Source organism: Sapajus apella, unplaced genomic scaffold (assembly GCF_009761245.1).
Source record: "Sapajus apella isolate SASKATOON/1434 unplaced genomic scaffold, GSC_monkey_1.0 scaffold169, whole genome shotgun sequence".
NCBI classification, from domain to species: domain Eukaryota; kingdom Metazoa; phylum Chordata; class Mammalia; order Primates; family Cebidae; genus Sapajus; species Sapajus apella.
This window is the reverse complement of record NW_022437109.1, coordinates 473,159-495,651: the sequence shown is the minus strand read 5'-3', so window position 1 is coordinate 495,651 and position 22,493 is coordinate 473,159. Positions and strand designations below refer to the sequence as shown.

At 50.5% G+C, this 22,493-nt stretch overlaps 1 protein-coding gene and 1 non-coding gene across 4 annotated transcripts in view; one reads left to right on the top strand and one right to left on the bottom strand.

Annotated features, from left to right (window-relative positions):
• Window positions 1–208: 208 nt before the first annotated feature.
• CGN (cingulin) overlaps window positions 209–22,493 on the top strand; it is a 30,268-nt gene continuing 7,983 nt past the window's right edge. Inside the window, exons 1-13 of one of the 3 annotated variants that reach the window (XM_032267514.1) lie at window positions 209–295; window positions 8,333–9,237; window positions 10,815–10,915; window positions 11,064–11,133; window positions 11,245–11,340; window positions 13,955–14,082; window positions 15,043–15,175; window positions 15,499–15,711; window positions 16,454–16,602; window positions 17,467–17,599; window positions 20,255–20,464; window positions 20,751–20,957; window positions 21,343–21,600. In XM_032267514.1, the coding sequence (XP_032123405.1) occupies window positions 8,347–9,237; window positions 10,815–10,915; window positions 11,064–11,133; window positions 11,245–11,340; window positions 13,955–14,082; window positions 15,043–15,175; window positions 15,499–15,711; window positions 16,454–16,602; window positions 17,467–17,599; window positions 20,255–20,464; window positions 20,751–20,957; window positions 21,343–21,600 (2,589 nt within the window). In that variant the 5' untranslated portion in view covers window positions 209–295; window positions 8,333–8,346. Of the gene's footprint in view, window positions 296–1,235; window positions 1,300–1,633; window positions 1,768–8,332; window positions 9,238–10,814; window positions 10,916–11,063; window positions 11,134–11,244; window positions 11,341–13,954; window positions 14,083–15,042; window positions 15,176–15,498; window positions 15,712–16,453; window positions 16,603–17,466; window positions 17,600–20,254; window positions 20,465–20,750; window positions 20,958–21,342; window positions 21,601–22,493 lie in introns of those variants that run through there. The other 2 variants (XM_032267515.1, XM_032267513.1) reach the window with 2 other exon arrangements.
• Window positions 18,816–18,921, bottom strand: LOC116542558. The gene has a single exon (XR_004265264.1). It is a non-coding gene; the product is annotated as a small nucleolar RNA SNORA44 (small nucleolar RNA).

Here is a 22,493-nt window from a genome sequence, read left to right as displayed (position 1 = left end):
CCCAGTGTTCAGGAGTGGCCATCCTGGAAGGACATTTCCTCTTCTGTCCCCACACCCACTACATCTTTTTTTGCTGTTCCTTCCCAGGGCAAGGGCTGGTTTGATGGCCCCAATCCTTATATACAGCTTCCTCTGGAATGCAGAGACTTTGCATCCCAGCTAAGGAGTTGGTAAGTGGACTTTACCCTGTAGGACCCAACCTAGCTTCTGAAGGCTGGGGGAGGGGCAGAAAGAGCTCCCGAGAACACACCGGACTTGGCGGCTGCCTCGAAGATTCCTCTTCTACTTCGAACAGGTACAGGGTAAATATTTGTTGTAACTAAATGAAAACAAAATCCTGAGCCCAGCAACGTAAACTAAGTTAATCTCTTTTTTACATATCTCAACGGTTAACAGATAGGAAGCCAGCTTTAATGTTGCTTTAACTGCTGCTGGCATGAGCCGGGTTCCTGCAGTTTGCAGAGCCCCTAGGCTTTACTCTTCTCGAAACTGGGATCAGCATCCTACTTCTCTAGGGGCTAACTCTAAGGTGGATTTACAATTCGGGGTTGAGTCTTTTTCAATTTAGAACGAAGGCCATTCTTATTCAGGTACAGTTTGCGTCCCCGGTTCCCATTCATTCAGTCAACAAATGTTTATTAAGCACGAATATGTGCCAGTCCCAATTGCAGGAGTTTGGGATGAAGCAGGGCACAGAACAAGAGATCCTTGCTCAGGTGGAGCTTACCGTAGGACGGGAGGCAAAATGATAAAATGATTTTTAAAATTATATGTTATTAACTAGAAAGTGATAAATATTCATAGAAGAAGATGTCAGGCTGTTAAATGATTGTGGAGGCCATGAGATAAAAGGGAATCCAGGCCAGGCGCGGTGGCTGATGCCTGTAATCCCAGCACTTTGGGAGGCCGAGGCGGTGGATCACATGAGGTCAGGAGTTTGAGACCAGCCTGGCCAACATAGTGAAACCCCGTCTCTACTAAAAATACAAAAATTAGCAGGGCGTGGTGGCTGCGAGCCTGTAATCCCAGCTACTAAGGAGGCTGAAGTGAGAGAATCGCTTGAACCCGGGAGGCGCAGGTTGCAGTGAGCCGAGATCGCGCCATTTACACTCCAGCCTAGGCAACAAGGGCAAAACTCAGTCTCAGAAAAAAGACTGGTCTAAAAGAATCCACAATCAGGGTTCGGGTTAAGGTCAGGGAAAAGGGAGACCAGCTGAGGTGCAGGAGGCTCTGATGTCGGCGAACAACGGAGATATTTTCTGCAGAAAGTGACGAAAGAGCATTCTGGTTCCTGCAGAGGTAGGTGAAGGACAGAAATGGCCCTGGGCGGCGATTCCCATGGAGTAAACCGGAGGCGGGAGGCTGCTTTCCAGCAGAACCCAGAAGATGCTCTGGCCGGCGGTCACTGGCGGCCCACCGCGACGCCCCCAAAATGGCCTCCGCGCCCCTCGCCGCCCGCGCGGGCCCTCAGCAGCCCGCCGCTCCACGTGACCCGGCCCGCCCCTCGCGGCTGGAGACCCCGGGTCCGGGTCCCCGCGGTTGAAGCCCCGCCCCCTGCGGGAAGCGGACCAACCGGAGCGGGGGAGGGCGGAGCGGGCGCTGACGGCCCGCGGGGGCGGAGCTCCGCAGCGGAGCAACAGGTTGGTGGGAGGGGGAGAAAGGAGAGAGCGCCGAAGACAAGGGGGAGGGCCGCAGCCGCGCGTGCTGTTCTGCCCGAGCTCCAGCCCCAGCCTGAGCGCAAGCCTGGGAGCGCCGAGCCCGGCCAGGGTGAGTGGGTCCGGCGGGGGCCAAGGCACCCGAAAGGAAAGCGGGCCCTCAGGGCTACCTGTGAGGGCGGGCATCCAGGCGATGTGAGATGCCCCTCTCCAGGGCACAGGTGCCGAGTGGCAGACGGGAGGAGGGGAGGTTGCGGCGGGGTGGGGTACTACAAGCCGGCCCCTACCCTGAGGTTCCAGATGCAGCTGGCTGGGAAGATGCCAGGCGAGGGGCACCTGGGGCGAAGGCTGTTCCCAGGGCATGAAAGCGTTTCAGCGCCAGATCTCTCTGGAGGTCAGACGCCAGCCCTAGGGGCAGAATTTCTCTCGGAGACCGCGGGGCCTGGGGGAAGGAGTTAGTCCCAGCTGAGCCAGGGAGCTGCTGCTGCCTGGGGTGCAGACTCGTCAGGGGCGAGCATCTGCAGGTGCTGCTTGCCTGAGGTTCTTTCCTGCGTCCTCCGGTCTCAGCTGGCCGCTGTCACCTTCCCGATGGCTTTGAGATGGCTCTGAGGTGTGGGATCTTTCCCCTAGCTCTTCACCTCCAGCCGTAGGCAGTTGCGAATCAGAGACACTGGGGGCAGATGAGAGGGCACCCTCATCTCTTTGCCAGGTATACAACCATTAGGCTTTCACTTTCTGTCCTTTGCTTTCGTGCCAGGGAGAATCGTTCCTTTTTCCTCTTGAGAGGGAGAGTACTCCCCAAGAGAGGGATATGAGGAAGCATAGACCCCTGGGCCTGCGAAATGTTGAGAAATATTAATACTTATTTCTCAGGAGGTCACTTTCTGGGGGCGGATGTCAAACCCTTCCTCCAAGTACACATCTTTTTCTGTGGTTCTAGATGGGGACCATTGGATAAGGGTTGGGAGCCTGATCACAATTTCCTTGATGTCTGGACGTATCCCCATTACTCCCTGAACACCCCCAGGCATCCCTGAGTCCTGAACTGTGGTGGCTGTCAGAATGGCAGCAGGCACTAGGTGCAGGAAATAGGCAGGACTCATCAGGAGACCACCAGACTGGGGGAATTGTAACTCCAAATCCCCGGGACAGATGCAAGGTGCACCTTAGGGCCCAGACAAGACTGAAGGCAAATTTCTTTGCCTTAGGCAGGTAAGGGAACTAGAGTCAACCTTAGCTTGGCCCCTTTGAAGCCCTGCCTGAGGAAGGTTGTTGTAATTGGGAAATAATTAGCAACCGCTATGTTTGTGGACGGGCTGCCTACACATACCTCTGCATCTCTTTCATCCTGGATGTTTGGGAGTCTGGGGGCTGGCTCTGGGGGACCGCTAATCCAGAGATTTGCCCGACTCTAAGAGGATTCTGGCTTCCTAGAACCCTTCCTGTGTTTCCCAGGCTGGCCTGCATGCCATTTCCCTTGTGGGAGGTGAGGGGGGTGTAGGGCTCTTCTCTTTGTGCCAGGGAGGGGCAAACTGAGGGCCAGGGAGGCAGCCAAGACAAGGGTGGGATCAGGAATACTGTACAACTTTGGGAACTTGAAAGGGAGGGGTGGAGGGAGACAAAGTCTCCCTGTCACACACTGGCCTGTCACCAGGTTCTTGTTCATCTGCTCCTCCTGCCTGTTCCCTCCTTGCCCTCTGTCCTCTCCTTCAGAGCTTTGGCTTTGCCATCCATGCCGGAGTGCCCCTGCCCATGGTCTTGCCCCTTTGCCTCCTCCGTGATGTGGAATTTCTCTGGTCTGCTTTACAAGCTGCCAGTGTAGTCTCCCTGGCCCTCCCCTTTCCCTTGCCTGTCAAACCAGTCCAGCCAGTTTGCAGGGGCCCAGTTCCTCATTGTGTTTTTCTCCTACTGGCCAAGCAGCTCTAGCCTGGCTCTCAGGTTTCTGCTTTTTCAGTGGACCTAGCCAGGAGTCCACTTGGGAGACTTTTTTTGGATCTACGGGGAACCTTCTTATCTCTGTGACTATGAGAAAAAGGGTGCCGAGTGATCAAGGTCACTGAGCTGTCCTTTTCCATTTCGACCATTTTCTTTCCTTGTTTCCTCCGAGGGGGTTCTAATCTCTATACCTCCAGTTCTCCCATTTTCTAAATCTGCCAGCATCTAGCATATTGCCTGGCCCTGTGTGAATCAGTCCTTCCTCCAAACACCCGAAACCACCCCACCCCCACTTCCTGCTAGGAGTCCAGAGACCCTGTCACTCCTAGTTGGAAACCAGATGCATATGGCTGGGCCAGAGGTGATGGAATTGGGGCAGGGCAGGCTAATGAGTAACTCAGGGAGAAGTGGCTGTCTGGTACAGGTGTAGTGTTATCCCTCTCCTTGCAGGCTGGAAAGACAGAGGCAGACAGATGCAGCTGAATTAGCTGGTGGTCTGGTCTGTTCCCAGAGTACAGTTGGTGCGGAGAGCCCTGGGCATGTGACAGGGGAGAGAAAAGCAGGGTCAGGCATCTGGCGAGGGCGCAGGCCCTGGACTCCACATTGCCTGGCCCTTGATCACTGTTTACCTGCCTGCCTCTGGGGCTTACGCAAGGCTTCAGAGCTGCCCTGCTGCCTTGGTCCCACCCCACTGTCCTCTGTAACCGCAGGCGGGTAGGTTTCGGGTTTTCCATGTTGAATCATTTAGAGCCCTGTTTTCTGACCTACCCTGAAGATCCCTTAGCCCTCCTGGCCCCTGATCCACATGTCCTTGGACTGAAGGTGATTGAGGCTGGGGAACTAACCTAACCTGGGACCTGGGGGAGTGCTCAACACTGCCTCTGAGCAATTTAGTGCTGTTGTCCAAGGGGCTGTGCCCTCTCCTGGGCCTAGGCTGGGAACTCCTTGACCTGGATCTGGAAGATCAGTAGATGTACTGACAGGGTAGACTGCATCATGAATAAATCATGTGGCTTCTGAGAGCTGGCGATCTAGGCACATCTGGTTCTAAGATCACGACTACGTAGGGCAGCAAGTCTGAATCAGGAGGAGGTCCTGTTACTAAGAGGTCCTGTTACTAAGGCAAAGTAGATTTGTCTTGGGCAAATCTCCCCACGGCTGTGCAAGTGGGCTTTAGTTCAGGATACAGCCTTTAACAAATATCTGCTGGTATCTACCACGTGGCCAAACACCAGGAGACACAGTGGTGAGCTGATAGCCATGGTCTTTGCCCTCCAGGAGCTTATTATCAAGTAGGGGAGATGGACAGGAAATAATTACTCCAGTAAATGTGTAAATATAAACTGGGGTAAACCTACTGAAGGACAACTGTATAGCGTGTGACGTGGATCCGACCTGGTTTGTGGGAGGCTGATTTGTGAGAAGTGACCTGGTTTGTGGGATGGGTGGTCAGGGAAGGCTTCTCTGAAGAAGTGACATCTTTCTTTCTTTCTTTTTTTTTTTTTTTTTTTTTTTGAGACAGGGTCTTATCCTGTCGCCAGGCTGGAGTGCAGTGGTGCGATCTCGGCTCACTGCAACCTCTGCTTCCTAGGCAAGCGATTCTCCTGCCTCAGCCTCCCAAGTACCTGAGATTACAGGCATGCGCCACCACACCCGGCTAATTTTTGTATTTTCAGTAGAGACGGAGTTTCACCATGTTGGCCAGGATGGTCTCGATCTCTTGTCCTTGTGGTCCACCTGTCCTGGCCTCCCAAAGTGCTGGGATTACAAGCGTGAGCCACCACGTCCAGCCGAAGTGACATTTTTCTTTTTCTTTTTTATTTTTATTATTTTAAAAAAAATAAAGACGGGGTTTCACCATGTTGGTCAGGCTGGTCTTAAACTCCCAGCCTCAGGTGATCCGCCCGCCTTGGCCTCCAAAGTGCTTGGATTACAGGCGTGAGCCACCATGCCCGGCCGAATTGACATCTTTCTATGAACCAGGTGAAGCCAGAAAGTGCCTCTTGGACGAAGTGCCATGTGTGAAGGATGATATTTGTTGTCAGCTTTGTGACCGTCACACTGCTAGATGTTTTCATGCTTACTATCTTGTCTTTTATCTCCTTTTTATTAAATTAGTACCCAAGTTCAATAAAGTACAAAAATCTTTTTTTTTTTTTTTTTTTTGAGATGGAGTCCTGCTGTGTCACTCAGGCTGGAGTGCAGTGGCATGATCTCAGCTCACTGCAACCTCTGCCTCCTGGGTTCAAGCAATTCTCCTGCCTTGGCCTCCCCAGTAGCTGGGATTACAGACGTCTGCCACCATGCCCAGCTAATTTTTGTATTTTTTGGTAGAGACAGGGTTTTACCATGTTGGTCAGGCTGTTGTCTAACTCCTGACCTCAGGTGATCCGCCTGCCTCCCATGGTCCTGGGATTACAGGCATGAGCCACCCTGCTTGGCCTAAATAAAGTACAAAGGTCTTAAGTGTATAACTTGGTAATTTTTTTTATTATTGTGTATACCCATATAATTGTTTATTATCTCATTCTGACAGATAATAACCTTGCGGTGGTATTATATCTATTTTACAGATGAGGAAACTGAAAAGTTGTGGGTTTTTTGTTGTCGTTGTGTTTGAGCCAGGGTTTCACTCTGTCACCCAGTCTGGAGTGCAGTATTGTGATTACAGCTCACTGCAGCAGTGACCTCCTGGACTCAGGTGATCCTCCTGCTTCAGCCTCCCTAGTAGCTGGGACTACAGGTGTGTCCACCATACCCCGCTAATTTTTTTGTGTTTTTTGTAGAGCTGCGGTTTTGCCATGTTGCTCAGGCTGGTCCCAAACTCCTGAGTTTGAGTGATCCGCCCACCTTGGCCTCCCAAAGTGCTGAGATTACAGGCATTAGCCACCACACCAGAGAAGTTATGATTTGCCTGAGGTTGGATACGTCAAGTGAGGAGCAGAGATAGGAATCCAAACCAGATCCTGACTCTAGTCCAATGCATTTTCTACTGGACGAGTGGCTTGGAGAATTATTCTACCCTTCTGCCTTCACACACCTTTTAAGACGGGGTGGTAAAAGTTTGTGTGTGTTGTCTCCTGGGAGAGGGTGCATCGCTTTCATCATTTTCTCATGGAGTCCCAGGGCCAAAAAGATGAAGAATTATTCCTAATAAAGGGATCTTCCCTCCCCGTTCTTTTCTCTTGAAAATTGCTGGGAATTCTAAGAATGCTCTTCTTTAGATAGGAGGCCTTCCCCACCAAGCCCTTTGTCACCTGTAGCTCTGCCTCTCCCATCCCTTCCCCTCCCTTCTCATCTCACACTCGTTTCCTGGCTTGCTAGCGCTTTACGGTCTCTGAAAGGGGCCTTGCCAAGTTTCCTTGGCCCAGAACTCCATGGGGAGGTTGAGTTGGGTATGTTTGTGTTTCTGTCTGGCACGTTAGAGGCTCCTCCTCCAGTTTGGTGCTAGGCTCTGGTAGAGACTAGCGGAAGGGGTGGGGAAGCTGCATTTTTTTTATTTGCTTGGAAGATAATCTCTCCCCCAAGTTCCTGGAGCCAGAGCATACCTGGAATACATTCCATTTGCTGACCCTGAGCTTGAGCAATGTGGACCTGGGAAGCTGGCCTATGGATAGTGTTGGCTCTGGCTCTTAGCTGAGACAAGTTTACTTGACCTGGGCTCCTTGGAGTGGCACAGCTTTTAAACCATATTTAAATCTTTTCTTGAATAGATAAGACACCCACATGGTTCCAAATTCAAAAGGGACAAAAAGATACACAGTAAGAAAGTCCACTCCTTTCTGCTCTTCCAGAGAATAGAGACCCTCCCATTCCTGTTCCTAGTCCTTACTTCCTCCACCTCAAAGGCATCACTGCTCTCAGTTTTTTTAAGTACCTTTCCAGAAGTGGGATGATACACTTTGAGGTCTTCTAAATTTTAAATGAGCTCTGGGAGAGAAGGTCCCCGAATGAGATGGAGATATCTATTCAGCAGGGTGTGGGTTCCGTTTTCACTTGGAGGGGAGGTGGGAAGGAAGGCACATGGTAGTGTTACGTGTATGTATGAAGATCAAGCAAAATTTTTTTTTTTTTTGAGACAGTGTCTCACTGTGTCACCCAGGCTGGAGTGCAATGGCATAGTCACTGCTCACTGCAGCCTCTCCCGAGTTCAAGTGATCCTCCCACCTCAGCCTCCCAAGTAGCTGGGATTACAGGAGTGCGCCACCAGGCACGGCTAACTTTTGTATTTTGTGTAGAGATGCGGTTTCACCATGTTGCCCGGACTGGTCTTGAACTCCTGAGCTCAAGCAGTCTGCGTGCCTTGGCCTTCCAAAGTGGTGATATTACAGGTCACTGCTCCTGGCCATCAAGCAAAATCTTTAAACTTTTAACAAAGCCTAGCTCCCCAGGGCTGTATCAGAGGAAATGGATTCTTTTAGGTGAGTGAGTCTCAAAGTGTGGTATCTGGACCAGTAGCATCAGTATCACCAGGGGAACTTGGTTAGAAATGCAAATTCTCAGTTCCCAACCCAGACCTACTGAATCAGAAGCTCTGGAGATTAGGTCCAGCAACCTGCATGTTAAAAGGCTCTCCAGGGGCCTCCCGTCAGCCTGAGAATCCGTGGTTTATCTGGTAGGAACTGACAGGGCAGTCAGCCCCACTAAAGCTGGACAAACTAAAGTTTCTACTATGAAACAAGGAGAAGTTTCATAGTTTCTAGTTAAGTCTTTCAGCCTAAACTCATTTCTTCATCTTCTAGGACTCCTCCTATTCATGGAGCAGGCACCCAACATGGCTGAGCCCCGGGGGCCTGTAGACCATGGAGTCCAGATTCGCTTCATCACAGAGCCAGTGAGTGGTGCCGAGATGGGCACCCTACGTCGTGGTGGACGACGCCCAGCTAAGGATGCAAGAGCCAGTACCTACGGAGTTGCTGTGCGTGTCCAGGGCATCGCTGGACAGCCCTTTGTGGTTCTCAACAGTGGGGAGAAAGGTAGCGACTCCTTTGGGGTCCAAATCAAGGGGGCCAATGACCAAGGAGCCTCGGGAGCTCTGAGCTCAGATTCAGAACTCCCTGAGAACCCCTACTCTCAGGTCCGGGGATTTCCTGCCCCCTCGCAGAGCAGCACATCTGATGAGGATCCTGGGTCCCAGTGGAATGGAAAGCTACTCCGTTCCCAGTCCCAGGCCTCTCTGGCAGGCCCTGGCCCAATGGATCCTAGTAACAGAAGCACCAGCATGCTGGACCTAGCCCCAAAAGTGGCTTCCCCGGGCAGCACCATTGACACTGCTCCCCTGTCTTCAGTGGACTCACTCATCAACAAGTTTGACAGTCAACTTGGGGGCCAGGCCCGGGGCCGGACCGGCCGCCGAACACGGATGCTACCCCCTGAACAGCGCAAACGGAGCAAGAGCCTGGACAGCCGTCTCCCACGGGACACCCTGGAGGAACGGGAGCGCCAGTCGACCAACCACTGGAACCCTAACACAAAATATGCCAACCATGTGGGCAGTTCCAAGCAGCCAGCCCAGAGACAGAGCCCAAGCCCGAGCCCGAGCCCGAGCCCTCTCAGTGGCTTTAGCCGTGCCCGTCAGACTCAGGACTGGGTCCTTCAGAGTTTTGAGGAGCCTCGGGGGAGAGCACAGGACCCTACCATGCTGCAGGTCAGACCCAGCCTCTCCCTGGCTTCCAACTGTCAGCCTCTTCTCCCTTCTCATCAGCCTTTAGCCACCAGCCATAGGCCTCTTTGCTAATTCAGGTAGCCTAGGCAGAAATTCTCCTTTTGTTCTCCACTGTATCTGTCCAAAAAATAGGTGATATTCACATGCACAACATATTTCCATAGGTAAAATTCTAAAGAAAATGGAGTGAGCAGCTGGGTGTGGTGGCTCACGCCTGTAATCCAAGCACTTTGGAGGCCAAGGCGGGTGGATCACCTGAGGTTGGGAGTTCAAGACCGGCCTGACCAACATGGTGAAACCCCGTCTTTAAAAAAATACTAATAATTGGGCCGGGCGCGGTGGCTCACGCCTGTAATCCCAGCACTTTGGGAGGCCGAGGTGGGTGGATCATGAGGTCAAGAGATCGAGACCATCCTGGTCAACACGGTGAAACCCCGTCTCTACTAAAACTACAAAAAATTAGCTGGGCATGGTGGTGCGTGCCTGTAATCCCAGCTACTCAGGAGGCTGAGGCAGGAGAATTGCCTGAACCCAGGAGGCGGAGGTTGCGGTGAGCCGAGATCGCGCCATTGCACTCCAGCCTGGGTAACAAGAGCGAAACTCCGTCTAAAAAAAAAAAAAACAAAAAAAAAAACAAAAAAATACTAATAATTAAAAAAAAAAAAGAAAATGGATCGAGCTAAAAAATCATTATTCACAAGTTTGGACCTAGTTGTCATTGCCACAACCATGTATTATGCTCAGCCACCAGCATTTGCTAGGTCCGCAGCATACATAAGGCAGGCTTGGAGGATAGGAGCAGTTTCCTTGGTGCTGTTGCTAAAATTCCACACCTTTCTCTCCTACTCAGGAACGTAAGTAAGGGAGCCACTTTACTTTGAGTGAAACTTAAGTTCATTTTTTTTTCCTCTTTGTTATTTTTCTCTGCAGAGCTTGCACATAAAAAGTATGTTTTTCTTTTTCTTTTTCTTTTTTTTTTTGAGACGGAGTCTTGCTCTGTGGCCAGGCTGGAGTGCAGTGGCACAATCTCGGCTCACTGTAACCTCCACCACCTGGGTTCAAGCGATTCTTCCGCCTCAGCCTCCCGAGTAGCTGGGACCACAGGCACGTGCCACCACGCCGGCTAATTTTTGTATTTTTAGTAGAGACGGGGTTTCACCATGTTGGTCTCAATCTCTTGACCTCGTGATCTACCCACCTCAGCCTCCCTAGTAGCTGGGACCACAGGCATGTGTCTAAGTTCATTTTAAGAGTAAATTATTTATCACCTCTAGCATGCTAACCGCCATTAGTGACAAATCACTTGCGGCACAGCTGGTTGAGATGTTTGTTGGGGAGAATCTGGTTTGCAGCAATAGTGTGGAGGAGTCTCTGCGTTGGCCTCTCCCTGGCCTGTTGCTCAGGCCTCTGCAGCACGTCTTCTTTGCTGCACTTCAGAGTCGTTCATCAGGCTTGAGGGGCCTTGACCCGAGACTGCCACTTTTACTCCATCTGAACCCCATGCATGTTTCTGGCCTAATCTTCCTGTTTCTTTCTTTCTTTCTTTCTTTTTTAAACAGTTCAAATCAACTCCAGACCTCCTCCGGGACCAGCAGGAGGCAGCCCCACCAGACAGTGTGGACCATATGAAGGCTACCATCTATGGCATCCTGAGGGAGGGGTGAGTGGGGCCACCCCCCCCAGCAGCAGAGGCACACCCCTCCCTTTTTCTTCTAGCTTTGTTCCCCATCTTCCCTGATTTTACCCTTTCCTGATGTCTGCTACCTCTTTCCTCCCCTAACCCTTGCTTCTACCCTTTTATCCTCTAGAAGCTCAGAAAGTGAAACCTCTGTGAGGAGGAAGGTTAGTTTGGTGCTGGAGAAGATGCAGCCTCTAGTGGTGAGTGGTCTTCTCTGGACGGGAGCAAGGGTCAAGGTTAGGGCTTTGAGGGCCTCAGGGGATCCGACTTGGACTCACTCCCTTCCTCCCCACCCCCCGTATTTCTGGCAGATGGTTTCTTCTGGCTCTTCTAAGGCCGTGGCAGGGCAGGGCGAGCTTACCCGAAAAGTGGAGGAGCTACAGCGAAAGCTGGATGAAGAGGTGAAGGTGAGGACAGGTTAGAGGTGCCGGAGGTGAAGGAACGCGGGGAGAAAGCCTTGGCCTGGAGATGGGCTGGGCGGACTCTTCCAAGCAATGGAACAAGCATGTCTGTGTCTTATGAGACAAGAGACAAGAGTGTGTGCCAGTTCCAGCAAGGACTTCTGGGGTTCTCTGGGGCTTAGGGAGGTGGAGCACATGAGGAATCTACCTACCTTCCATTCCACTCCCTTTGGGAGCTCCCATCCTGGCTCTGCCCCTTAGTAGCTGTATAAAACTTAAGAAAATTACTTACCTTCTTTGTGCCTCATTTTTTAAAAATCATCATCAAAATAATGGCAATAGTAGTAGCTATCATTTATTGAGTATAATTTTGGTAGTATGTGTTATCCTGGGTACTGTAATTATCTTAGTGACCCTGTGAATACCTATTCTGGACCCTTTTCTGATGAGAAAACAGAAGATCAGAGAGGCTAAGTAAATTGCCTCAGTAAGTTGCAGAGAGGAATGAAAAAATCCAGGTCAGTTTTATTCTAAAGTCAGTGTACCCTTTTTAAAAATGTGTCTTCTGCCTTTCACAGTATTGCTTTGTGTGTGGTGCTCAGTAAATGTTGGATTGTAACTTCCTTTGTCTCTTGGCCAGCACTGTAGTGTAATGGTTAAGTGGTTGGCTGTGGAGCGAAACTAACTGGGTTCAAATCCTGGTTCCGTTACTTGTTGGCTGTGTAACTGACCTTGGGCAAGTTCTTTAAATGTTCTAAGCCTCTGTTTCCTAAAGTGGGGGTTATGATAGTACTGTATTAATTATCTATTGCTGTGTAACAAATTACTTAAACATCTCCTGGCCAGGTGCGGTGGTTCACGGCTGTAATCCCAGCACTTTGGGAGGCCAAGGTGGGCGGATCACCTGAGGTGGGGAGTTCAAGACCAGCCTGACCAACATAGAGAAACCACCATCTCTACTAAAAATACAAAATTAGCCGGGTGTGGTGGCACATGCCTGTAATCTCAGCTACTCAGGAACTGAGGCAGGATAATCGCTTGAACCCGGGAGGCGGAGGTTGCAGGGAGCCGAGATTGTGACGCTGCACTCCAGCCTGGGCAACAATAGCGAAACTCTGTCTGAAACAAACAAACAAGCAAACATTTCCCAGTGTCTGAGGACCAAGAACCAGGGATCAGCTTCATAGCGTAATTCTGGCTCTGAGTCTGTTATTTAAGGTTCCAGTCAAGTTTCTGGCTGTGGCCAAAAGAAGTAAATTGAAGGATCTGCTTCTAAAATGGCTTACTCAGGGTCAGGCGTGATGGCTCATGCCTATAATCCCAGCACTTTGGGAAGTCAAGGTGGGAGGACCACTTGAGCTCAGGAGTTTGAGACCAGGCTGGGCAACACAGTGAGACCCCGCCTCTACAAAAAAATTAGCCAGTTGTGATGGCACACACCTGTAGTTCCAGCTACTTGGGAGGCTGCGGTGGGAGGATTGCTTGAGCCCAGGAAGTTGAAGCTGCAGTGAGCTATGATTGCCCTGCTGCCCTCCAGCCTGGGTGCCAGAGCAAGTCCCTGTCTCAGAAACTGCACCCAGCATTTTGGGAGGCTGAGGCAGGCGGATCACCTGAGATCAGGAGTTCAAGACCGTCCTGGCCAACATGGTAAAAACCCATCTCTACTAAAAATATAAAAATTAGCCAGGCATGGTGGTGGGTGTCTGTAATCCCAGCTACTTGGGAGGCTGAGGCAGGGAGAATTGCTTAAACCTGGGAGGCAGAGGTTGCAGTGAGCTGAGATCGCGCCACTGCACTCCAGCCTGGGCAACAGAACGAGACTCTCCCAAAAAACAAACAAACAAAAACTGGCTTAATCAAATGGCTGTTGGTTGTAGATCTCAGTTTCTGGCAGTTTGGCCTTCTTCACAGAGCTGCTTTTGAGTATTGTCACAATATAACAGCTATTTTTTCCCAGAGCGAGTGATCCAGGAGAAAAGCTGCAATGCCTTTTTATGACCTAATGTCAGAATTTATGCATCATATCCTCCTTTTTGTGTTTGTTAGAGGGAAGTCTCTACATCAAGCCCATGCTTGAGGCAAACAGATTTAGTCTTTGTCTTTTGAAACAAAGGTCAGATAATTTGTGGGCATATTTTACATCATTATAAGTACCAAGGCTAGTTATGAGGATTAAATGTGGATAATACACATAAGGTCCCAAGTACAGTGTCTCTCATACAGCAAGTGTCCAATGACTGTTAGATATTCCCATTATTCTGAGTCTTTTTTTGTGTTTTTTTTTTGTTTTTGAGACAGAATCTTGCCCTGTCGCCCAGGTTGGTGTGCAGTGGTGCGATCTCCGCCTCCTGGGTTCAAGCGATTCTCCTGCCTCAGCCTCCCGAGTAGCTGGGATTACAGGCGTCCGCCACCATGACCAGTTAATTTTTGTATTTTTAGTAGAGATGGGGTTTCATCATGTTGGCCAGGCTGGTCTCGAACTCCTGATATTGTGATCTGCCTGCCTTGACTTCTCAAAGTGCTGGGATTACAGGCATGAGCCACTGCCCAGCCCTATTCAGAGTCTTTCTGAGAGGCTTTCCCCACCCTCCACCTGCTGTCCTCCCATTCCCTTTTTCAGAAGCGGCAGAAGCTAGAGCCATCCCGAGTTGGGCTGGAGCGGCAGCTGGAGGAGAAAACAGAAGAGTGCAGCCAATTGCAGGAGCTGTTGGAGAGGAGGAAGGGGGAGGCCCAGCAGAGCCACAAGGAGTGAGTGCAGCTGGTGGGGGCCTAGGCCCAGCTTAGAGGCCACTCCCACTTTGCCCCCAGGGTTGAAGGAGACAGAAGGAAATCTCCAGAAGCTCAAAGGGGCAGTGTTGGTTTAAGGACAGGATTAGGACTTTTCTCTCTACCTTCTTTATCAGTAATGGTGGTAGTGCATGATTTAGAGTTAAGCTACCTGGGTTTGCCTCTGTCTCAGATTCTTTTTTTTTTTTTTTTTTGAGACGGAGTTTCGCTCTTGTTACCCAGGCTGGAGTGCAATGGCACGATCTCGGCTCACCGCAACCTCCACCTCCTGGGTTCAGGCAATTCTCCTGCCTCAACCTCCTGAGTAGCCGGGATTACAGGCACGCGCCACCATGCCCAGCTAATGTTTTTTTGTATTTTTAGTAGAGACGGGGTTTCACCATGTTGACCAGGATGGTCTCGATCTCTTGACCTCGTGATCCACCCGCCTCGGCCTCCCAAAGTGCTAGGATTACAGGCTTGAGCCACCGCGCCCGGCCTGTCTCAGATTCTTAAGCTGTAAAATAGAATTAATAATAGTACCTACCTCACAGGATCATTGTAAGGATTCATTCATCCATTCAGCAGATGTTTCATCAGGAATGCTATGACAGGCATTAATCTAGGGACCCAAGGCACATTGGTGAACCCTACAGATGAAGGGCTCGCTCTCCAGAAGTTCAGTTTCTACTGAGAGGGAACAGACAGTAAACAAACATATTATGCAGGTAAACTTGTAACTGTGAGAAGGCAGTAAGTACAACAGGGTAAGGCAGACCAGGAGGGCCAGGTTGCTGGGGAACAGGTTGTAAGGGTCAGGGGCGGCCTCTTCAAGACCTGAACGAAGCAAGTTTAAATGAATTAATAAATATGAATTAAAACATATGATGTGTTTAGAAAGCTGCCTGACACATAGTGTGCAATCATGTTATCTATTATTAGGCTCCAGAACATGAAGCGCCTCTTGGACCAGGGTGAAAGTTTACGACATGGACTGGAGACCCAGGTGGTGGAGCTGCAGAACAAGCTGAAACAGGTCCAGGGGCCTGAGCCTGCTAAGGAGGTGTTACTGAAGGTAACTGGGGTCCTGTGCCCCAGCCTCTGCTTTTCTCAGCTGGATCATGCTCGAGTCTGCTCATCCATGGTTTCCCCAAAGTGTGAGGAGCGGGTGGCTGATTGTAGGTACTCCTTAGTGTGCTTTCAGGCAGATTTGGGGGTGGGTTGGGAATAGAGTTGGGATAAAGGAAATCGATCACGCCGCGCTCTAGTGCTGGTACTAGAGCATCTGCTACTGTGCCTAACACAAAGGTGCTCAATAAATATTTTTGACTCAGTGAATTGGTGAATAGATGGATCCTAATATAGTCACCCCTGCACTTCTACCTTTACTTTCTCCAGGACCTGTTAGAGACCCGGGAACTTCTGGAAGAGGTCTTGGAGGGGAAACAGCGGGTAGAGGAGCAGCTGAGGCTGCGGGAGCGGGAGCTGACAGCCCTGAAGGGGGCCCTGAAAGAGGAGGTGGCCTCCCGTGACCAGGAGGTGGAACACGTGCGGCAGCAGTGCCAGCGAGACACAGAGCAGCTCCGCAAGAGCATGCAGGATGCAACGCAGGCATGTGACCAGAGCAGGGTCTGAGAGAGAAGGGTGCTGCTGGGGAGCAAGGCTGCCTGGGCATCTGGTGCTTTTGGATTTCTCATGGTTGCAACTGGAAACTCCCCCTAAAGGACACATGTGAGATCTGCTGAAAGCCTTGGCCAGGAAAACTCTAAGGGCACAGTGAAGGAGTACAGGCCAGAATTACCATGAGATTGTATGACAGAAGTCCGGGGAGGTTGAGGGGGTAGCTCACGCCTGTAATCCCAGCACTTTGGGAGGCCGAGGCGGATGAATTGCTTGACCTCAGAAAGTCAGAGAGCAGCCTGGGCAACATGGAGAAACCCCGACTCCACCAAAAATACGAAAACTTAGCTGGGTGTAGTGCATGCTTGTAGTCTCAGCTACTTGGGAGGCTGAGGCAGGAGAATCACTTGAACCCAGGAGGTGGAGGTTGCAGTGAGCTGATTTTGTGCCATTGTACTCCAGCCTGGGCAACAGAGCAAGACTCTGTCCCCCCCAAAATAAAAAGTCTCAAGGGGAAATAACTGGGGGAGTTTTCCTGTAGATGATAGAAGGTAGACTGTGACTTGAGGAGAGAACCTCTGCTAGCATTGTACCACGTACCACAAGGGTGTCAGGGGGTGCAGCTGGCATGGTGCCCACTGGGTCTAAGCCTTTCCTTCTACACACTCACACTTTGCTTTGGAGTGACCGCTTCCTTCTGAGCCTTCTGGTGTCCAACTCTCCCCTTCTCTAGGACCATGCAGTGCTGGAGGCTGAGAGGCAGAAGATGTCAGCCCTTGTGCGAGGGCTGCAGAGGGAACTGGAGGAGACCTCAGAGGAGACGGGGCATTGGCAGAGCATGTTCCAGAAGAACAAGGAGGAGCTTAGAGCCACCAAGCAGGAGTAAGGAGCTTGGTTCTCTCAGAAATACTTGCCCATGGTTCATATCCCACGTCCTTTCTCTTTTTAATTTTTGATTTTGATTAATTAATTAATTTGAGACAGAGTTTCACTCTTGTTGTCCAGGCTGGAGTGCAATGGCATGATCTCGGCTCACTGCAACCTCTGCCTCTTGGGTTCAAGCAATTCTCCTGCCTCAGCCTACCAAGTAGCTGGGATTACAGGCGCATGCCACTACGCCCGGCTAATTTTTGCATTTTTAGTAGAGATGGGACTTTGCTATCTTGGCCAGGCTGGTCTTGAACTCCTGACTTCACCCACCTTGGCTTCCCAAAGTGCTGGGATTACAGGTGCCAGCCACTGTGCCCGGCCCTTTCTCCTTTTTTTTTTTTTTTTTTTTTTAGACAAGGTCTGGCTCTGTTGCCCAGGCTGGAGTGTGGTGGCATAGTCTGGGCTCACTGCTACCTCCACCTCCCAGGCTCAGGCCATCCTCCCACCTCAGCCTCCTGAGTAGCTGGGACTACAGACATGCGCCACCATACCCGGCTAATTTTTGAATTTTTTGTGGACAGGGTTTCATTATGTTACCCAGGCTGGGCTCAAGTGATCCGCCTGCCTTGGCCTCTCAAAGTGCTAGAATTACAGGTGTGAGCCACTACACCCGGCTCACTTCCTTTGTATCCGTGCTATTCGCTTACTCTCCCATTTCTCAAACCGCTGTTTTCCGTGTTCACCTTCCTTCCTCTTGAGAGTGGGTGCCCAGTGTTTTCGCCTCCAGAGAGGTGGGTTTCATTGCCATGCTAACCTCCCCCAGGCATGTGGCCTTACTCTGTTCCCTTTCCCCTTTGTTTTACCTTGCCCACTCAGACTCCTGCAGCTGCGAATGGAGAAGGAGGAGATGGAAGAGGAGCTTGCAGAGAAGATAGAGGTCTTGCAGAGGGAATTAGAGCAGGCCCGAGCTAGTGCTGGAGATACTCGCCAGGTTGAGGTGCTCAAGAAGGTATTTGGGAATTGGGGGGCAGAATGGGAGGTAAGGGTGATGAACACCTGTCTTACCTTTCCATGAGGGCCTCCATGCTAGTGTGGCCATCTCCTGTGTGCTTGGTTTCCAGGCCTCATCCTGCTTGCTCAGCTTGATCTCTTTCCAACACATCAGCACTCGTCTTCCTCATTGAGCATAGGGTTTGTCCCTTCCAAGTACTAACCAGGCCTGACCGTGCTTAGCTTCCGAGATCAGACGAGATGAGGCGTCTTCAGGGTGGCATGGCCGTAGACTGAGCAAAGAGGTTTCTAATGGAAAGTGCTCTCAGAAGCCAGGTTGGGGTATAGCCAAAGGCTGGTGGCTGCCTCCCAAGAGACGTCATGGGTGGCAGCATTTAAGTTGATTTGTGAAACTCCAGGGTCATTTTTGCAGGCTCAGAAATCTAATTGGGTCAGCATGGCAAATGCTGCTTTGTCTTTCAGAGGGGACTCTTACCTACATTTATGAAGAAATGTTTACCATTAGAATTTCAGCTTATTAATTTACATTGAGAAATATCATCACATGGACTGGAATACTTGTGTTGGCATGGCCTGGTTACTAATGTAACAAAACTTACTAGAAAGAAAAAGCGGCTGGGTGAGGTGGCTCATGCCTGTAATCCCAGCCCTTTGGGAGGCTGAGGTGGGCGGATCACCTGAGGTAGGGAGTTGGAGACCAGCCTGGCCAACATGGAGAAACCCCTTCTCTACTAAAAATTCAAAAAATTAGCCGGGCATGGTGGTGCATGTTTGTAATCCTAGCTACTTGGGAGGCTGAGGCAGGAGAATCACTTGAATCCGGGAAGTGGAGGTTGTGGTGAGCTGAGATTGTGCCACTGTACTCCAGCCTGGGCAGCAAGAGTGAAATTCCATCCCCCTCAAAAAAAAAAGAGAGGAAAGAAAGAAAAATAGCAGACTATATGGTCTTACATTGCCCAGGCTGGTCTCTAACTTTCTGTGGTCAAGTATATGGACCATACACCAGAGTATATGGTCTTACATATAAAGGTTACATATAACCCTTTAGCCTAATTATGGTACTTTCTGAATTTCCGAAGTAGCTAATAACTAGAACCAGAACTCATATTTTAATTTTCTTTTTAAAAGAAATCAGAGCTGTGCCAGTATTTATTGTGTCACATATTTTGGTTTTAGATCATATGTGTATGTGTGTATGTGTGTTTTTCCTGAAGCATTATAGGAAAGGCGACAGGCAGCTGCAGGCATTGATCTGACCTGTGCTGTCAATGTCTCTCCAGGTTGCTCATGCATACAGTTAGAGATCCCATGGCCATACTATATTTTTTTAAACAACCAGTCTTATTAGCCATACCTTCATGTACTCTCCCTTCATGTTCTTTTTTTTTTTTTTTTTTTTTGAGGGGGGGTTTTGCTTTTTTGCCCAGGCTGGAGTGCAGTGGCACAATCTCGGTTCACTGCAACCTCCACCTCCTGGATTCAAGTGATTCTCCTGCCTTAGCCTCCTGAGTAGCTCGCACTACAGGTGCATGCCACCATGCCCAGGTAATTTTTTGTATTTTTAGTAGAGATGAGGTTTCACTGTATTGGCCAGGATGGTCTCGATCGCCTGACCTTGTGATCTGCCCACCTTGGCCTCCCAAAGTGCTGGGATTACAAGTGTGAGCCACCACGCTGTGTTTTACATGGTATAAAAGTCATCTTTGTTTACAATCTAGTGGTTTTTATTATATTAACAAAGTTGTACAACCATCACCACTATTTAATTGCAGAATATTTTTATTACCTGCAAAAGGCCTCATACCCATTAGCAATAATTCCTCCCACCCAATGGCAACCACTCATCTACTTTTTGTCTCTAGATTTACCTATTCTGGATATTTCTTTTTATTTCTTTTTTCTTTTTTTGAGATGGAGTCTCTGTTGGCCAGGCTGGAGTGCAGTGGCACCATCTCGGCTCACTGCAGCCTCCACCTCCCAGGTTCAAGCAATTCTCCCGCCTCAGCCTCCCAAATAGCTGAGATTATAGGCACCTGCCACCACGCCCCACTAATTTTTTTTTTATTTTTACTAGAGACAGGGTTTCACCATCTTGGCCAGGCTGGTCTTGAACTCCTGACCTCGGGATCCACCCACCTCGGCCTCCCAAAGTGCTGGGATTACAGGCTTGAGCCACCACACCCAGCTTATTCCGGATATTTCATATAATATATGGCCTTAGGAGTCTGGCTTCTTTTACCTAGCCTAGCGTTTTCAAGGTTTGTCCCTGTGGTAGCAAGTATGAGTACTTCTTTACTTTTTATGGCTGAATAACATTCTACTCTGGTATAACATATTTAGTCCAGTCATCAATTCATTGACATCTGGGTTGTTTATACATTTGGGCTGTAATGAATAATGCTACTATGAACATTCACGTGTAACTTTTTGTGTGAACACATTTTCAATTCTCTTGGGTTACCTAAGAGTGGAATTGCTGGTGATATAAATGGTAAATGCCTGTTTAACTTTTTGAGAAGCTGTCAAACTGCTTTCCAAAGTGGCCACGTCAGTTTTCATTCCCCCTGGCAATGTAGGAGAGTTTCCGCTTCTCCACATTCAGGTATCTTAGTCTGGCTCTAGGTGCCCCATCACCATTCCCCTTTCCTTCCAGGAGCTGCGCCAGACACAGGAGGAGCTTAAGGAACTGCAGGCAGAACGGCAGAGCCAGGAGGTGGCTGGGCGACACCGGGACCGGGAGTTGGAGAAACAGCTGGCGGTCCTGAGGGTTGAGGCTGATCGAGGTCGGGAGCTGGAAGAACAGAACTTCCAGCTGCAAAAGACCCTCCAGCAACTGCGACAGAACTGTGAAGAGGCTTCCAAGGCAAGGGGAGTGGGCCCAGGGCTTAGGAGGTGGAGGCTGAGGGTGTCTGGAGGGCTGAGGACCCAAAGGGTGTGGAAAGTTACCTGTCGTGGGTATGTACTGATCAGCTCCTGGGTCCTAGGCATGTGGTTAAAAGAAGCCAGGATTTGGCAGGGGAGGCTGCTGTACCTGGTGAAACCCATTGCATCTCTGTAGGGGTGGGATCTCAGGGAAGCGTCTGGCTGGTGGCAGCACCTCTCTCCCCAAGCCCTGGGGTCTGAGCCGCCACCCCCGGAACCGTCCTTAGGCTAAGATGGTGGCCGAGGCAGAGGCAGCAGTGCTGGGGCAGCGGCGGGCCGCAGTGGAGACAACGCTTCGGGAGACCCAGGAGGAAAATGACGAGTTCCGCCGGCGCATCCTGGGTTTGGAGCAGCAGCTGAAGGAGACTCGAGGCCTGGTGGATGGTGGGGAAGCGGTGGAGGCGCGACTTCGGGACAGGCTGCAGCGGCTGGAGGTCAGTGCCTCTGCCCACAGTGTCGACTTCCTGCCGGCCCTCTCTGCTCAGCCCTGGTGCAATACTCCTATGCCAAATACTCAGCCATCAGTTTTATTTTGCCCTAGCGGGCATCTGTTTTGCCTTCCCAAACCCTCTGTGAACCTTGGGTTTATTTCCTGGAGTATACTTTGGCACCAATGTTCCAGTCTTTGCACTGGTATTTTTGTCTCTTACCTCCTGCCCTTCGCTTGCTCTCTGTGTCCTGATTTCTTTGCTAGGAACCTGTTTTCATTGTGCACCATTTTCATAAATACCTCATTTCTCCTGCCCAGCTACCTACCTCCAAACGATTGAACCCAAGTTTTGCCTTCTCTCAGTCCAACCCTGCTTCCCTACCTCTCAGACAGAGAAACAGCAGCTGGAGGAGGCCCTGAATGCATCCCAGGAGGAGGAGGGGAGTCTGGCAGCTGCCAAGCGGGCACTGGAGGCACGCCTCGAGGAGGCTCAGCGGGGGCTGGCCCGCCTGGGGCAGGAGCAGCAGACACTGAACCGGGCCCTGGAGGAGGAAGGGAAGCAGAGGGAGGTGCTCAGGCGAAGCAAGGCTGAGCTGGAGGAGCAGAAGCGCTTGCTGGACAGGACTGTGGACCGACTGAACAAGGAGGTGGGGGATGGGGTATTCTGGGCCTTTAGGAAGAGGCCCAGCTCATCCAGAAGCTGGCCTGAGGGGACAGGAGGTTGTGAGAAGGGGGGTTGGTCAGAATATATGATGTTTACAGCTGGGTGCAGTGACTCACGCTTGTAATTCCAGCACTTTGGGAGGCTGAGGTGGGCAGACACCTGAGGTCAGGAGTTTGAGACCAGCCTGACCAACATAGCAGAACCCTGTTTCTACTAAAAATACAGAAAAAAATTAGCTGGGCGTGGTGGCTCGTGCCTGTAGTCCCAGCTACTTGGGAAGCTGAGGCAGGGGAATCACTTGAGCCTGGAAGGCAGAGGTTGCAGTGAGCTGAGATCGCACCCCTGTACTCTAGCCTGGGTGACAGAGCAAGACTCTGTCTCAAGGAAAAAAAAACTGTGGAATGTTTGCTTTCCTCAAGAACAGTTTTGGGAAGACCAAGACCAAATCTTCTGGAAGGGGCATCCTTCCTATGTCCCCACCATGTTTTTGTCCTTTCCCTCACATCCTATTTCTTTATGGTCTTCATTCTTGGAGAGCATCTCCTGAGATTCTCCCTTAGGAGTCTACAAAACCTAAATACAGGAATCTTCATTGGCTAGTTTGTGCAACATATTGAGGCTCCGTCGCTACTTAGAAAAAAAAAAAAAGGACCGGGCACGATAGATCATGCCTATAATACCAGCACTTTGGGAGGCCCAGGTGGGTGGATCACAAGGTCAGGAGATCAAGACCATCCTAGCTAACGTGATGAAACCCCATCTCTACTAAAAATACAAAAATTAGCTGGGTATAGTGGCGCACGTTTGTAGTCCCAGCTACTCAGAAGGGTGAGGCAGGAGAATCACTTGAACTTGGGAAGCAGAGGTTGCAGTGAG